Below are 13,722 nucleotides of genomic sequence, written 5' to 3'. Positions count from 1 at the left end.
GGTCTAGAGCACAGGTCTGATGGGGAGCGGCTGAGGGAACTGGGGGGGTTTAGTCTGGAGAAGAGGAGGCTGAGGGGAGACCTCATGGCCCTCTAAAACTCCCTGAAAGGAGGGTGCAGAGAGGGGGGATGAGTCTCTTGAGCCAAGGAACCAGCGCCAGGACAAGAGGGAATGGCTCAAGTTGCGCCAGGGAAGGTTTAGACTAGATATTAGGAAGTATTTCTTTACAGAACAGGTTCTTGGGTGTTGGAATGGGCTGCCCAGGGAGGTGGTGGAGTCCCCATCCCTGGAGATGTTTTAAGAGTCGGGTCGACATAGTGCTTAGGGACATGGTGTAGTTGGGAACTGTCAGTGCTAGGTTAACGGTTGGACTAGATGATCTTCAAGGTCCTTTCCAACCTACGTGATTCTGTGAGAGTTGCACCATCCAGAAGCTCTTACCGCAGAGTTTTGGAAACCACAGGGTAGAGCTCTCTTCAAGCCGATGCAGAAACAAGTGTGATAGCACTGTGGAGGAGTAACAAGAGGATGAACAAGCAGTGACTTTGCACCCTTAGTTATAGAGTTAAGGTGTGACACTTCTGATGGTGGCAGCAGTGACTTTGGCATGAGTTTACTCATCTCTCTTATCTTGGTTGCACTGGAGGCGTTGGACGTGGGAGGGTGTCTCTGCATACACCCGGAGCAGTTCATAGTCTGGTTGGGTACCTATTGCTGCATAGGTTAAATCAATATCAAACTTGATTTTGCAGTAACGTCATTACTTTCATCCGTGTGAGATCTGGCGTGTAATTAATGATTTCTGTCCAGCTGTACCCATGGTGTGGCACCTAGGTGACAGAAGAGGGGATTTAGCTGTTATACATTAGAAATTCATGAAATGGATGCCTAGCTTTTGTTTATCTGCTTCTGTCATCCCCTATGTGGTAGATGGCTCTTCCATGCCTATAAATTAGGGCATTTGCTTATAGCAAACCCTAGAAGGACATATCCTTTAACCTCAGTGCGTTTATTGAGAAAATGAACAAAGCTAAATTGTTAATCAATTTAGGCTAGAATGCCTTTGTTCTGGTAATAGGCTGTAACAGCCCTTTCTTTATTGGCTTCAACTTCAAATTTACCCGAAACAATGGCTTTTAATTGTGGTGTGCTTGAGGCAGGCAGCAACACTTGGGAAGGGAAGGGGAGAGAGGAGGAAAACTCATTGTTTGCATCAGTCTCTAGATTTAGCAACTTCAAAATGAGGATGAGCAACTGGGTTTTGGGTTTTCTTTTTTTTTTTTTATTTTTTTTTTTATTTTTGTGGAAAGGCTGTGCTAAAACTCTGCAGACAATATGCTGATAAGTCTTCTGTGACATTATAAGTGTCACTGCAGTCTTACTGAAAGCAATACAAACCAATTTTGAGATCCATTGATGACCTCTTAGAGGTTTAATGTATTTTAGAAACCAAGCCAGCCTGCTTACCTTTTGTGGTGAGTAATGAAGAAAAGGCAATCTGCGTTTTCTCTTTTGTACTCCCTCTGATGAAAATAAAGGTATTCGACACCCCGTTGCCAGCATATAGTGTACCTTTAATGTTGCAGTGCTTTGAAAGTAAGTGCCACAAAATTTAGTCCTAAGTTATAAGCTGCTTTTGAGTTTGTGTCTTTTTATACTCAGCTATTAGCAAGAGGATTGCTTTAGATTTATTAGATGGTAATTAGATAACAGCTTTGAGGCTTTGCCTAGTAGTACAGTTCATGTCTCTGTAGGAACTTTGTCAGTGTATACTAATTCGTATTTGAAAAATATACACTGCTAGTATTACTTGTGTTGTTATTAAAAACACATGGATTTATCTGGTGTGCTCCAGTACTCAGATTTGGCTTTTTACCCAGGAGATGCCACTGCTTGCTGTCTGATTTTCTTGTGTTGGCGTTGTGCTTTTCAGGGGCTCCCAGAACTAGTGGGGAATAGCCAAATACACAGAATTCTTTTACATGAAATATTTCTCATTGAAGCAGGCTCTTTTTTTGAGAGATCTTAATCCTTTTCATTGCTTCCTTTTTGTCTTTGTTTTACGAAAAGCTGAAATAGGCAGCACTCGAGGTTCAAGCCCTTTGAATACATGTACTGTAGATTCAGCTCCCTAACTCCCTTTTTTCCCTTTTGATTCTTAACTATTGCAGTCCGCTTGAAAAATCAGTGAAAAATTTACACCAGCTGTACATAACACTCTTGCCACCTGGTGATGAAACAAGCCTTAAGTAGCGTGTGTATGCCCATAAGTATATATATATTCAATATATAAGTATATATTTTTAAATCTGAGTTTCATAAACAGATCCTTGCAATAGTTTTTCTTCACTGGAGATTTTTAAGTCAATATTGTAGCTTTGTAGGTGCTAAATGTGTTATTTATGCTTTGCGTATGTTTTTCCACCTGCCTGTATGTGTGTTTATGCATCACAGAATATTTAAAGGACCTTGCTTTTTTGTTTTCTTAGGGTATAGCAACTTCTCCTTGCAGAGTAGGAGATGTAACACCCAAGCAGTACAGAAGTGCTTCTTGTAGAATAGCATCATGTACTACCAAGGTAGCAAACAAATCAATACTTTTCCATACTTTATAGAATCTGATTTTTGCATCTGAATGATAAAGTTATAAATATGCATGAAACACTTAGTAGGGCAGAAGGCCTCAGAGCCTGGTGGCTTGGTAGCAGGTTGCCCGGGGGTAGGAGTTTTCTGGTGTGTGTCAAGAGTAGTTCTAGTGCATAGCCCTGTGTACGTCATGAAAATGTCCTGTGTTGGAGTAGAACCATAGAATGATTTGGGTTGAAGGGACCTTAAAGATCATCATCCAGTCCCACCCCCTTGCCCCAGGCAGGGACACCTTCCACTAGCCCAGGTTGCCCAAAGCCCTGTCCAACCTGGCCTTGAACCCTTCCAGGGAGGGGGCAGCCACAGCTTCTCTGGGCAACCTGTGCCAGGGCCTCACCACCCTCACAGGGAAGAATTTCTCCCTTAGATCTCATCTAAATCTCCCCTCTGTCAGTTTAAAACTGTTCCCCCTCATCCTACCCTTACCCCCCTGATCAAGAGTCCCTCCCCCCTTTCCTGTAGGTCCACTTTCAGTCCTGGGAGGCCGCTCTAAGGTCTCCCCGGAGCCTTCTCTTCTCCAGCTGAACCCCCCAACTCTCTCAGCCTGTCCTCATAGAGGACTTCCTTCATTCCTGGAGTGTTTTTCTTCCTTGAGTTATTCATGCATTCTCTTCCTGAGCCTTTGCTCACAGACAAAGCCAAAACACTGTGTAGGACATGTCCTAGTTATCAGTGCCACCAGGACCGATCGAGACACCGTCACATACAGTGCAAACAGGACCAACTTGGAAGCAATAAGGGGTTTTGTTTGCTTTTATTAACTGTAGCTGGGAAATCAGTTTAGCTTTCTCTGTTGAATGTGAAGATAAAAGTCCAGCTTCAGTTTGCCTTTAGTGCTTAGTATTTATTTCTGTCTGTCTTGGAGCATGGCTCTGGGAGAGTGTTTATAGAGTAACGTGGATTTGCTAATGCCCTGCCTGTGCCAGGCAGTACGTGGGATAAGAACTTAGTGCCTGTGTCTTTTGCTTTCAGAGACATCAACTCTGATTTTTTTAATATCTGGTATTTGTTCATAATGGCAGCAGCTTCTAAAGCTTAGTTAGGAATACGAGTAACTTATAGATAAGTATTTCGCTAATAGCATATCAAAGAAATTTGACTTTGGTTATTTTTTACAAAACTAAATCCTGTGTTTTATTTTTGCGTTGCTGAAATATGATTAAATTATGTTGATGTTGAAATGTTTTTTTTTTTTTTTCCCTTCCTTTGAGATGTGGCGTGGCTGGGGCTACAGTGCTAACAGGATTGTTGTGGGTTTTTTTTTTTTTTATTTCCTATCACTCTTGATAGCATTTCTGTGGTGAATGATTTAGTAATTGTTTCCAGAGAAAATTGTTCAGAGTTTTCTGAGCAGAGGCTCTTTGAGAGCTTGGCAGATCGCATAAGGTTGTTTTTAGCTTGTGAGACTTGCTCAGGTTTCCAGAGTCTGTTTACTCTTGATTGCAGGCAAAGCGCTGTCAGTGTTGAAGCACTGATACACTTTGATTTCTAGCTTTTCCACAGATACTATTTTCAAAAGGATGAATTTTTTGTCCAAAAGTCTAGATATTATTGCCTACAACTTGGACTTTGCATCTGGTTTTGCAAATTCCTGGTCAGTAGATAAGTAATCTGAATTTTCAAAGTTGTTGAAGCCATAAAAATATATATATATGTGTGTGTGTATTTTATCTACATCTATCTGTGTCTCCAGAGAAGGTACAGATACTTCCTGAGCTCCTGAAAATTTGAGTTGTTTCTTCACTTGCTTAAATGTAGATCTCCTGCAGAACTTCAGTAACTGACTTCTAAAAATCTTAAGCTAAATTTCTGAGGGTGAAAAGTATTATTATAAATTAATATGGCGGAAGAGGAAGGTGGTTTCCAAAATCTGTGGGTTTTGCCTTTTTAATTTGAATCAGGGGTGAACCTTAAAAGTGCTCTATGGAAGAGATTCTGGAAAACCATCTTGACCCAGTCAAAATATTTAAAAAAGATTAGATGATAACATTAACAGATCACTAGGAAAAGACAAAGAGGTTCCAAGGTACTGGTTTGGGGAACTTCTGATCTTGCTTCCTTTTCTTTTCTGCCAAATTTGATTTTGCAGTGGTTTTGTTTTACTAAAACTGTGTTTTAAGTAGGATGATTTAGTTTTGCCAAAAGGCTGTGGTTTGCTCCAGCCATGTGCCGGTGATGGAGTTTATAACCTCCCTAGGTAGAAATCCTGTTTCACGTGGCAGTACGTGCTCTGTTGGAACGTGGTGCTTGGGCGTCTTCAGATACTGCTTCCATTTGATGTCATTCTTCCCATGTAATTTATTTTCACCTGTTTCTGCTATACTTCAGCTATTTGTTAAAACCAATCTGGAATAATTGGACTAATGCATATGAGATGGGAGCATGTATCCCCACAGTCTGCCTCTTAGTTTTGTCTTCAGCCCGTGTGTGCTCCCACCAGTCTCTATGCTAAAGCAGAAGATGCAGAATCTCAGCACCTGGCTTTTTGGGAGCCCAAGTGATATATCAGATCTGCTGCCCCAAACTCCTGCTAGATCCATCTCCCTCAGCCTTGATGAAGTGCGATTGTCTCCTGTTGTCCATGGCCTTTGGAGAAAACATACCTTGTTAAATCCTATGGAAAGGAGAAGTTACGGCTGCAGTCAGTCGAGCTACCTTCGTTTTGTCTTACAGTGTGGATGTGTTTGCTTGTCACATTTTGAGTAGGAGTAATGGAAGTGTGAAAGCAGGTTTTGCACAGCTTTGCTCACTCTTTTCAGTACCTGTATTCACGCTCATTACAAGTAATGAACATTAGAAGTAATGAGCATGAATATCAATTTCCTCCGTACCGCAGCAGAGGGTTAAGAATAGTTCTGAAATCTGTTCCAGACTTTCCATCAGAACACCCTGCTGAGCTCCAGACTGGGTTTGCTGCTGCTTGTTTGGACATCCCTGCAAGCAGTGTCTAGACAAATGCAGTGTAGAATTTGCCCTGTACAGTGTTTTGCAGATGTTGACAAAAGTAAGCCCTTTGCTGGCTTTGTTCCCTTCTCTTTCAGTGGCATCTTGAATTTTGAATGGTTTTAAGTGCTGATGTTCACCGAGTAGTCTTGGGATGAATGATTCCAACTGTACTTTCTGCTTTTACATCCTTCTCCAAAGTCTTTTGCTACCGTCAAGTCGTCACCTCCCGTTTATAGCGCAGAGGGGAAGGGATGTTCATAGTGTAGCCCTGGGACCGTCCTAGTCGTGGGGACCACTCAGCTCTTTGACTTTGATCACTTAATATGGGGTGACATGGTGATGGGAACATGCTACCTAAGGTGGGGGTGCCTGGAACTGCCACGCTCTGTTCAGAGTTATGCAGCCCTTGATGCCTCAGGAATTAATCCTCTGGTGCAAAATAAGACCTTATGGGGATCAGTCCTCCGTTCAAGAGGTTGTCAAGGACTTTGTGAAGAGTCAAATACAGAATGGGTGAGAGGTCATACCATAGGCTTCATCTGAACTTCATGCAAGAATTGTGTAGTATGCCTAAATAAATAGTTTAGGAATAATTAGCTTTTCTCTTAGGGAATTCCTTTTGCTGGCTGGATGGTACTAGTCTCTGTATTAGTCTTTGTTTGTGGAGGAAGGTCTTTTTTTTTTTTCTTTTTTTTTTTTTCCCTGGGGTGTTGATTTGAAACAATACCGTCAATCTGGTAGAGAAACCATCACTCAACTGTCATTCTCTAAAGACAATCATCAGAAAGCATGCACAGAGCGTTTAACAGGAGAATCCCAATTGCCCAATTGTTTTGTGATGTGTTGTTGTTGGTTTGTTTCTAGTGGCTCTTAAGTAAATGAAAATCTAACGAGGGATCTTCTAAATATAGGAAATCCTTTATGAATGTTTAATATCATTGGAGATTAATGGTTGTCTTTTTTTTTTTTTTTATTTACAGACTCACTGGACCTTCAGGGTATGTAACGGATGGGCCTGGAAATTACAAATACAAAACAAAATGCACCTGGCTCATTGAAGGAAGGTGAGTATAGTAAACATCTTGGGGTTTAGTGTTGCTTATTGTGACTTTTAAGTGAGGTTTATCTGCGTTTTTAGATCTCATCATTCTTTTATTGTTATTCTTAAAGCTAGATAGGGCAGCACTTAGGTATTCTTTGTAAATAAGGTTGGTTTTTTTGTGTAACAAAGCCCTCCAAATGGACTTCTGAATTTGAGGTTTGCTGTGTAAAATACCCTTCACAATGAAACCGCATATGAAAAATGAGAATAAATGTCTCTGTGTAAATACATAAAGAACTGGGTTTTTTTAAGAAAAAAAGTTATTTAACTGTTACCGTAGTAGGTCATTCGATTGGGATTCACTATGTATGGGACTTTTTGACAGTATGAAGAAACAGAGCAAACTATTAAAGCCCTTATTCATGAAGAATCACTTTCTGTAATGATGTTCTTCAGATACTTATTTACTCACTAGGCCATGAGGACTTCAGGGGGACCATTAACCTTTTTTGGCAAAGGCCTTCTAAACTGTGAGAAGTCTCTTAGACATCTTCCTCTCATTTCCCTCTCCTTCCTATATTTGATCTTTATATCGTTTGTAGCGATTTCTTGCAGAGATTTTAGGAGTAGCCATTTAGTGCACATCCTCTGACTGTCATCTGACTGATGGTACAGCAGTTCAGAGCCTCTGACTTGTTGAAATATGTTTTTCATAGTACCAAGCTGATGCCAGGACTGTAAAAATCAATTTGTTTAGTCTCTAAAACTTTGCATGGTCAGTTAGGAAGCTGTGTGTTAACAGCTATGCGTTAAGTCACATTTCATACTGTTCCCTGAATCTGTAAGTAGAGAGGTTGTGATCGGGAACGAGTCATGTGAGAGCATGAATGATTTCACTTGCATTGAACGCCTGTAAGCCGACGTCTCTTGGGATCTTGGAGGATCAAAACTTACTAGAAGGCCAGGGTGTGCTTTTTTTCTTTAGTCTTCTCTCTATGTTTGGGAGGTCTGATGGGTGGGAGGAATTGGTATTCACTTCATCTACTTCAGACATTTATTTTGGATGAGTAACTTAAATACCGAAGCTCCCAAGACGTTCAAAGGTGAGGACTAAGCTGTTCCAGAGAGCCACGTAGAACACTGAAATTGAGAGCCTACCTCTCACTATTAACTATATAAGGAGCCCAATTCTTTAATGTGGTCAAGATCAAAAGTTAGATGCTGTAAGTGGCAACACCTCTTAATTTTTGTAGGTAATAAAAATACAACTGCAGCCAGTTTGGAATTACAAATAATTATAAAATGTTTTGCAAGGATGTTATTACAGACAAATCGGCCTCAGCAGTTCTAGTACAGTCAGTTTAACCTTCATAGCTTCTTTTTTTTTCTAAAGGATAATGTGACTCATGTTATTATCAGGAGTGAAATGCTGCTCACAGGTCCTCAATAATGTCACCATAACTGCTTCTTCAGCCCTTGTTTGTTAGTACTGAGAGGCTTCCTAGAGAACTATCACTTTGTTGAGTTTGAAGTGAGGTCTTACTTGCTGTGAAGAGGTGTACAGAAATGTTCCTCCTTTTTTTCGTAGCCAGGCATTTAAGCTGGTCTCCTTTTCCTGCTTTTGATTGTTTGCACCCTGCTATCAGAGGATGGTGGTAAACAGAAAGGAGATAATCACGCTGATTAAAACAGCTGAAATATGCACCCTTGTGAAAATAGCCCAAGCTCTCTGCCAAATGTGAAATTCCCAGAGAGATCTGGACTTGGAAAACAGCATCTGCAAAGCTGTTAAATAGTGCTGAGTGCCCTCACCTCGTTGCTAGCATACCAGTATGTGGAGGGCTTTTGAGGTTAGCAAGTGAAGGTACAATCCCAATGTGTAATTGAAGACGCTAGATAAACTTAGATGTAAAATAAGCTGTGTGTTCCTTACTGTACTCAATTCCCTTTTGCACCATTCCTGACTCTTGGCTGGTGTCTGTGCTGTGTCCTCATCCCAGGGGTGTCCTTTTCATTTTTTCCCAGGACCCTGAGATCCAGCCTGAGGATCCCATCTGAGGCAGAACCTTTACCCATGTGCCTTGTCATTCTGCAAATCAGTGCTGTCTGTTAATGAGTTGTTAGCTGTAGCAAAGATAATCTCTTTCTTTTTGTTCTTGGTCTAAAGCTTTTATTGATTAAGTATTTCTGCTCTACAGCTGTCAGGCCATTAGAATAGAAGCAAACCCTCTACAATTTCATAGGCTGCTCAGTTTTGAAGTGATGAGTGCTCTGTATCTTTTCTTTATCCTTGAGTTACACCTGCTGCTCTTTTTCCAAAGGCCTGGAGTAGATCATTGTGCCTATCAAAAATTATTCTGTTGCAGAATAACTCCCTAAAGAATTACCCTTCTGTGGGAAGGACAGACTCTATGGCAAACTGACATTTTATTAATTTATTTGATTAGAATGAACAAGGATTTCATCTGAACCCAAGGGCAATGCTGTTGAAGAGATCCTAATCACTTGCATCTATCCTTTCAACAGCTACAGCTGTGGGTAGGAAAAAGCAGTGCTGCTATAGATTCACTTTTTTTTTTTTATCTCAGGGTCCAAGCAGAATGTTAGTGGTATTTTCACCCTTCTTGAGCTGAGTCCTGAATTAGGTATCTGCTGTGGTTTCTGTGTAATTCTCTTTAGATGTATCTTTGCATATTAACCATGAAACTAATGGCATCTAAATGTAGGTTACTTGGTTATGGCTTAGTGAGCATCTTTTGTGCATAGAGTGAAAGAAATGCTGATGTGTTTTGGTGCCAGAACTACTGTTTCCATCCCCACATCAACTAAATAAAACTTTTTTCCCGCTGATTCATCTCAGAGGATTAAGCCCCTTGATGGTTTTCTCTTGATGTCAACAGAGTAGACTCTTCTTGACTGGTGGTGTTAACATCAGGGTGTGCTGGGCTCGCTGCATTCAGGTGGAAGGCAGCAACTCTCTTCCCAGGACTTGCAGCTTGTCCTTTCTCAACTGGTCCCAGTAGGTTTTGAAACGCATCTCCAGAAGAAAGTCAAGCAACCTGGTTAGCGTTTGTAAGGAATGAGGGACAGTGAGTGGTTACTGCATCTTGACAGTCCCAGTAATAAGCAAAGACCTTCCTTTTGGCAAAAGGTAAAGCCCCAGGGCCTCCCATCCTGTAGTAGATGGGTCTCCTCTGAATTCTCTTGACCTGCTTTCTCCAGCTCCCAGAAAGTGGTGAGCAAGACTGAGAATTTCTTTAGCATCCACTGAAGCATGTTTCCAGTTTGGAGGGGCTTTTCTCAGGAGGACCATCCTGCAGTACTGCACAAGTAATAAAGTAATAGAAGAAGGATTTCTGCCAGCTTCTGGACAAGTAAATAATCTCAGGCCATTGTAATCATATCAGTCTGCAGAAAATCCCTTCAACAAGAATAGCAGCTCTGGTTAATTCCCTGATGGTGGCTGTGAATCTTCACAGAATCATTTAGGTTGGAAAAGACCTTTAAGATCATTAAGTCCAACCGTAAATCTAACACTGCCAAGTCCACCACTAAACATGTCCCTGAATGCCACATCTACACATGAATGTATCGTCCAGGTAGATTTTCCGTGCTTACCCGTGCAAAGCCCTGTCCTTAGGTGTGTCAATACTGGTAAAGGGCAGGGGGCTGGCAGTGCCAGCTCTTCTATTTCTGCCGTTGGTGGTGGGGAAAGGTTTAAGGACACGGTTTTTCTGACCCTAAAGAATCTGTTGCTTAATACCATGGGAGCGTGCACACCAAAAAAGAAGGCCACAGCATGTTTGGTGCACCTAAAGTTACACTAAGTCACTCAGTTTTCGTCTTGTTTAGAGAAGAGCTTCACACCGGAGGAGTTTGTTGGAGTGACCTTGCCACGTGTGTCGAGTGGCTCGTTACAAATCTTTTGTTGTTTTTTTTTTTTTTTTCCCAGGCCAAACACAATCCTCAGGCTTCGATTCAATCACTTTGCCACAGAGTGCAGTTGGGACCACTTGTACGTCTATGACGGAGATTCAATTTACGCTCCCTTACTGGCAGCTTTTAGGTAAGTTCCCCTTGGTAAGAATCTTAACTCTACTCAGTGATATTTCTTTAACTTGGAGCCTGAATCTAACGTGGCTTCTAGCAGTACAAATAGGTTCCAGTAATCTAAATATATAATACTGCAAATCCAGCACATATAGCAACTGTCCTTTAGCACGGTTGTTGTCAGCATAAACAATTAAGGAGTTGTTTTTGCTTTTACAATGAACAGATCGTGTTAGTACACTGTAGCATGTAAGTATTACGTTTTCATTTCCAAATCCTGATTATTTGAGAGACAAAAAATGATTGTCATCTGGTTGAGCTTGAGATGATTCGGGATGCAGGCTCCTTCTAAAGTAGAAAACTGCCCCATTTATCATTTTTGAACGCACAGTATGTCAATGCTGGCAGAAGGCAAAACCCAAGTAATCAACATCACAGACTTATAGGTCTCAGAACTATGTATATCCTTATGTACCTTAACCTTTAAAAATTTAAACTCTTTGGAACATGTTCAGAAACAACAATGATGGGTCAGACAACCTTGTAAAAACATGTAAAAAATATCTGTTCTTCTGATGGATGACTGGTATTTGGCTCATCTGTCTGTGGTGAGAGACCAATTTGTGGGTGCTGGTTAACAGTTGACATTTCACAGAGAGACCTAAATATAACTTGTGCATTTATGTACTTCAGTCTTGCAGTGACAAGCACCACCTTATGTTTTCTATTCTTTTAGCTGAAATTAGAAAAATAATCCCAAATTGTGTATGGAAAAACTAATGGTTCCCTTTGGACTCTGCTTGTTCCAAGTGGCTGATTAACTATTTCCAGAATTAACCTTCTGCTGTGCTTCTTTTCATTTGTGAAATGAAGTTCTAAAAATACTTCATGTTTGTTCTAAAAAATCCTTGTAATCTCTGTGAGAGAAGATCAGCATAGGAACAAAAAGTGGATTAAAAAAAAAATTAAAGACACCACATTTTTTTTTTTGGTCTTTAACTGAAAATGCAGAGTTGTTTTGTAGTGAAAGAATGCTTCCTGTAAACCTTCAGACTAACCTGAGGTCAAAACAAGACACACAAATGAATTACTATGTTATTCTCACTGCATTTGAAGAAGAAGGAACCATCTCTCTTCTAAAAACCTCCAAAAACCTGAAGTGCAACCTGGAAGCACTCTTCTGGTATCATGCACTGAATTGATATGCAGGAAGAGGAAGAAATGTCATCTTGACTCATAGTCATTTTGCTCTAATCGAGCTAATTTTTAATACACTGTTGAAAAGGTGAAATGATCATGATTTGTGCCTGCAGTTTCTTGTGTGTTTTCCAAAAATTAATAGGCTTTTTAAATTGAGGTTATAAGTAGTTCACAGCATTAACAATTATGGTTCAGACTTTAAAATCATCTGTAAATCACTAGGAAGTCTGTGCCCGAGGACAAGCAAGCGTGAGTTTAATACAATAACATTTTTGAGGTTGGAAAAAAAATCAATTATTTTTTTAATTGCTTCTTTAGATGACATTTGAATTTCATCTTCATTAGTAGTGAGCTGTCTTTTTCAGTAAACCAAGTTCAGGAAATAGCAGATGCTTCTAATTTTGCTGAAGTGCAAAAAAGCATCTGTTGAAAAATACCTTTCTCTGGTACAAAAATAAATGCACTACAGTTTTTCAAGAGCAGCGTTCATATTTTATCTCTTTTCTTGGCGTATGTTAAATCTTAAAATTAACCACAACCATATTTCACTCTTGACTATTTTTGCACCGTGCCAGGGGATTTGCAAGATTGAGCTTTGTTCAGTTGGACACTATAAACTTTCAGAGTTTGTTGATAAACACTGTAAATTCCTCTCTCTCTAAAACTCAGTTTTTATTACCTCCTGGGCTTTTTACAGCAGTTGCCTGAGCACTCACTTCCTTCGCTGCTCCCATCTTGTTTTCTTGACCTTCTGATGCTCGCTTATGTTTGTTCACAATATGGTATTTACTCTGAATATAAGATGATCTTGGAAATCCTCAGCACTGCACTATGGAGAAACTTTAAATAATGGTTTTATAAATTTTTAACTGTGATAAATATTTGCATAATGCAAACATTTACACAGTGCAAGTGTCTGCATAATCTGTTTACTAAACTTCTTGTAGTCTGAGTGCCCCCAGGGCAGTCCAGTCCTGTACATTGAGCTTTTTTTCTATTAATCAGGGTTAAAAATATCTTTGCTGGTTTATATTTGTGAACGTAGGCAACACGAGACTGTAAATGTGCTGCTTGAAAAATGAGATAAAAGAACGTGGAGGAAACAGAAATCTAGTGTGTTGTTCTGCCCAGAACGAAGAAATCTGAAGCAGATAAACTACACTCATCATCTGTGAACTTTGCTGGTTTTGTATTTAACTTTACTCCATGTTAAACATTTACTGGAGCTGCTTTTGCACCTTTATTTTCATTTTGTGCTGGTCAGTTGAGGGGGTGTTTTCCTCTTCAAAACCAGTCGTTCTTGTGCAGGACCTTTGGCCATGGCTGTGCACTTGAGACTGCTCAGAAGCACCTCACGGTTGCTCTCAGGTGCCAGGTGGATGGTTGTGGTGGCAGTGCTGGGAGATGGCGGTGACTGCCCCACAGTCACTGTGGTGCCTCCACATGAACTCTCGTACCCTCAGATAACAGGAGCAGCTCACCTTTCTCTTGTTACTTGCTGGTGAATATGGCACTTGTACACCCAAATTGGAGTCTAGGCACAGAACTTGGGGTGAGTTGGGTTGGAAGGGACCCTGGTTTGATCCCTCGCTCAGAGCAGGGCCAGGTTCAGAGTGGGATCAGGCCCTTGCTTGAGACTTTGCCCAGTCATGTTGCGAATTTTTCTTAAGGGTGGAGATCTCGCTGATCCTCTGGGCTAGTAGTCCAGTGCTTGGCCACCCTCATGTTAAAAAATAATGAAAAATGAGTCTTTTATCTAATCAAAATTTCCTTTGCTGCAACCTGTGTCTGTTGCCTTTTTCTGTGAACCTCTGGTGCTATCTCCTCTGTAATCTCTC

The 13,722-nt window shown here is 40.7% G+C and overlaps 1 protein-coding gene across 2 annotated transcripts in view; it reads left to right on the top strand.

Moving 5' to 3' along the window:
* The window catches only part of ATRN (attractin), a 158,242-nt gene that overhangs the window by 28,314 nt on the left and 116,206 nt on the right, over positions 1-13,722 (top strand). For both annotated transcript variants that reach the window (XM_074865423.1, XM_074865424.1), the window contains exons 2-3: positions 6,573-6,656; positions 10,587-10,700. In XM_074865423.1, the coding sequence (XP_074721524.1) occupies positions 6,573-6,656; positions 10,587-10,700 (198 nt within the window). The remainder of the gene's footprint in view (positions 1-6,572; positions 6,657-10,586; positions 10,701-13,722) is intronic.

This window comes from Strix uralensis, chromosome 4 (assembly GCF_047716275.1).
Source record: "Strix uralensis isolate ZFMK-TIS-50842 chromosome 4, bStrUra1, whole genome shotgun sequence".
In the NCBI taxonomy this organism is placed as follows: Eukaryota; Metazoa; Chordata; class Aves; order Strigiformes; family Strigidae; genus Strix; species Strix uralensis.
The sequence above is the reverse complement of the archived record's forward strand: the minus strand, read 5'-3'. Positions and strand labels throughout refer to the sequence as shown.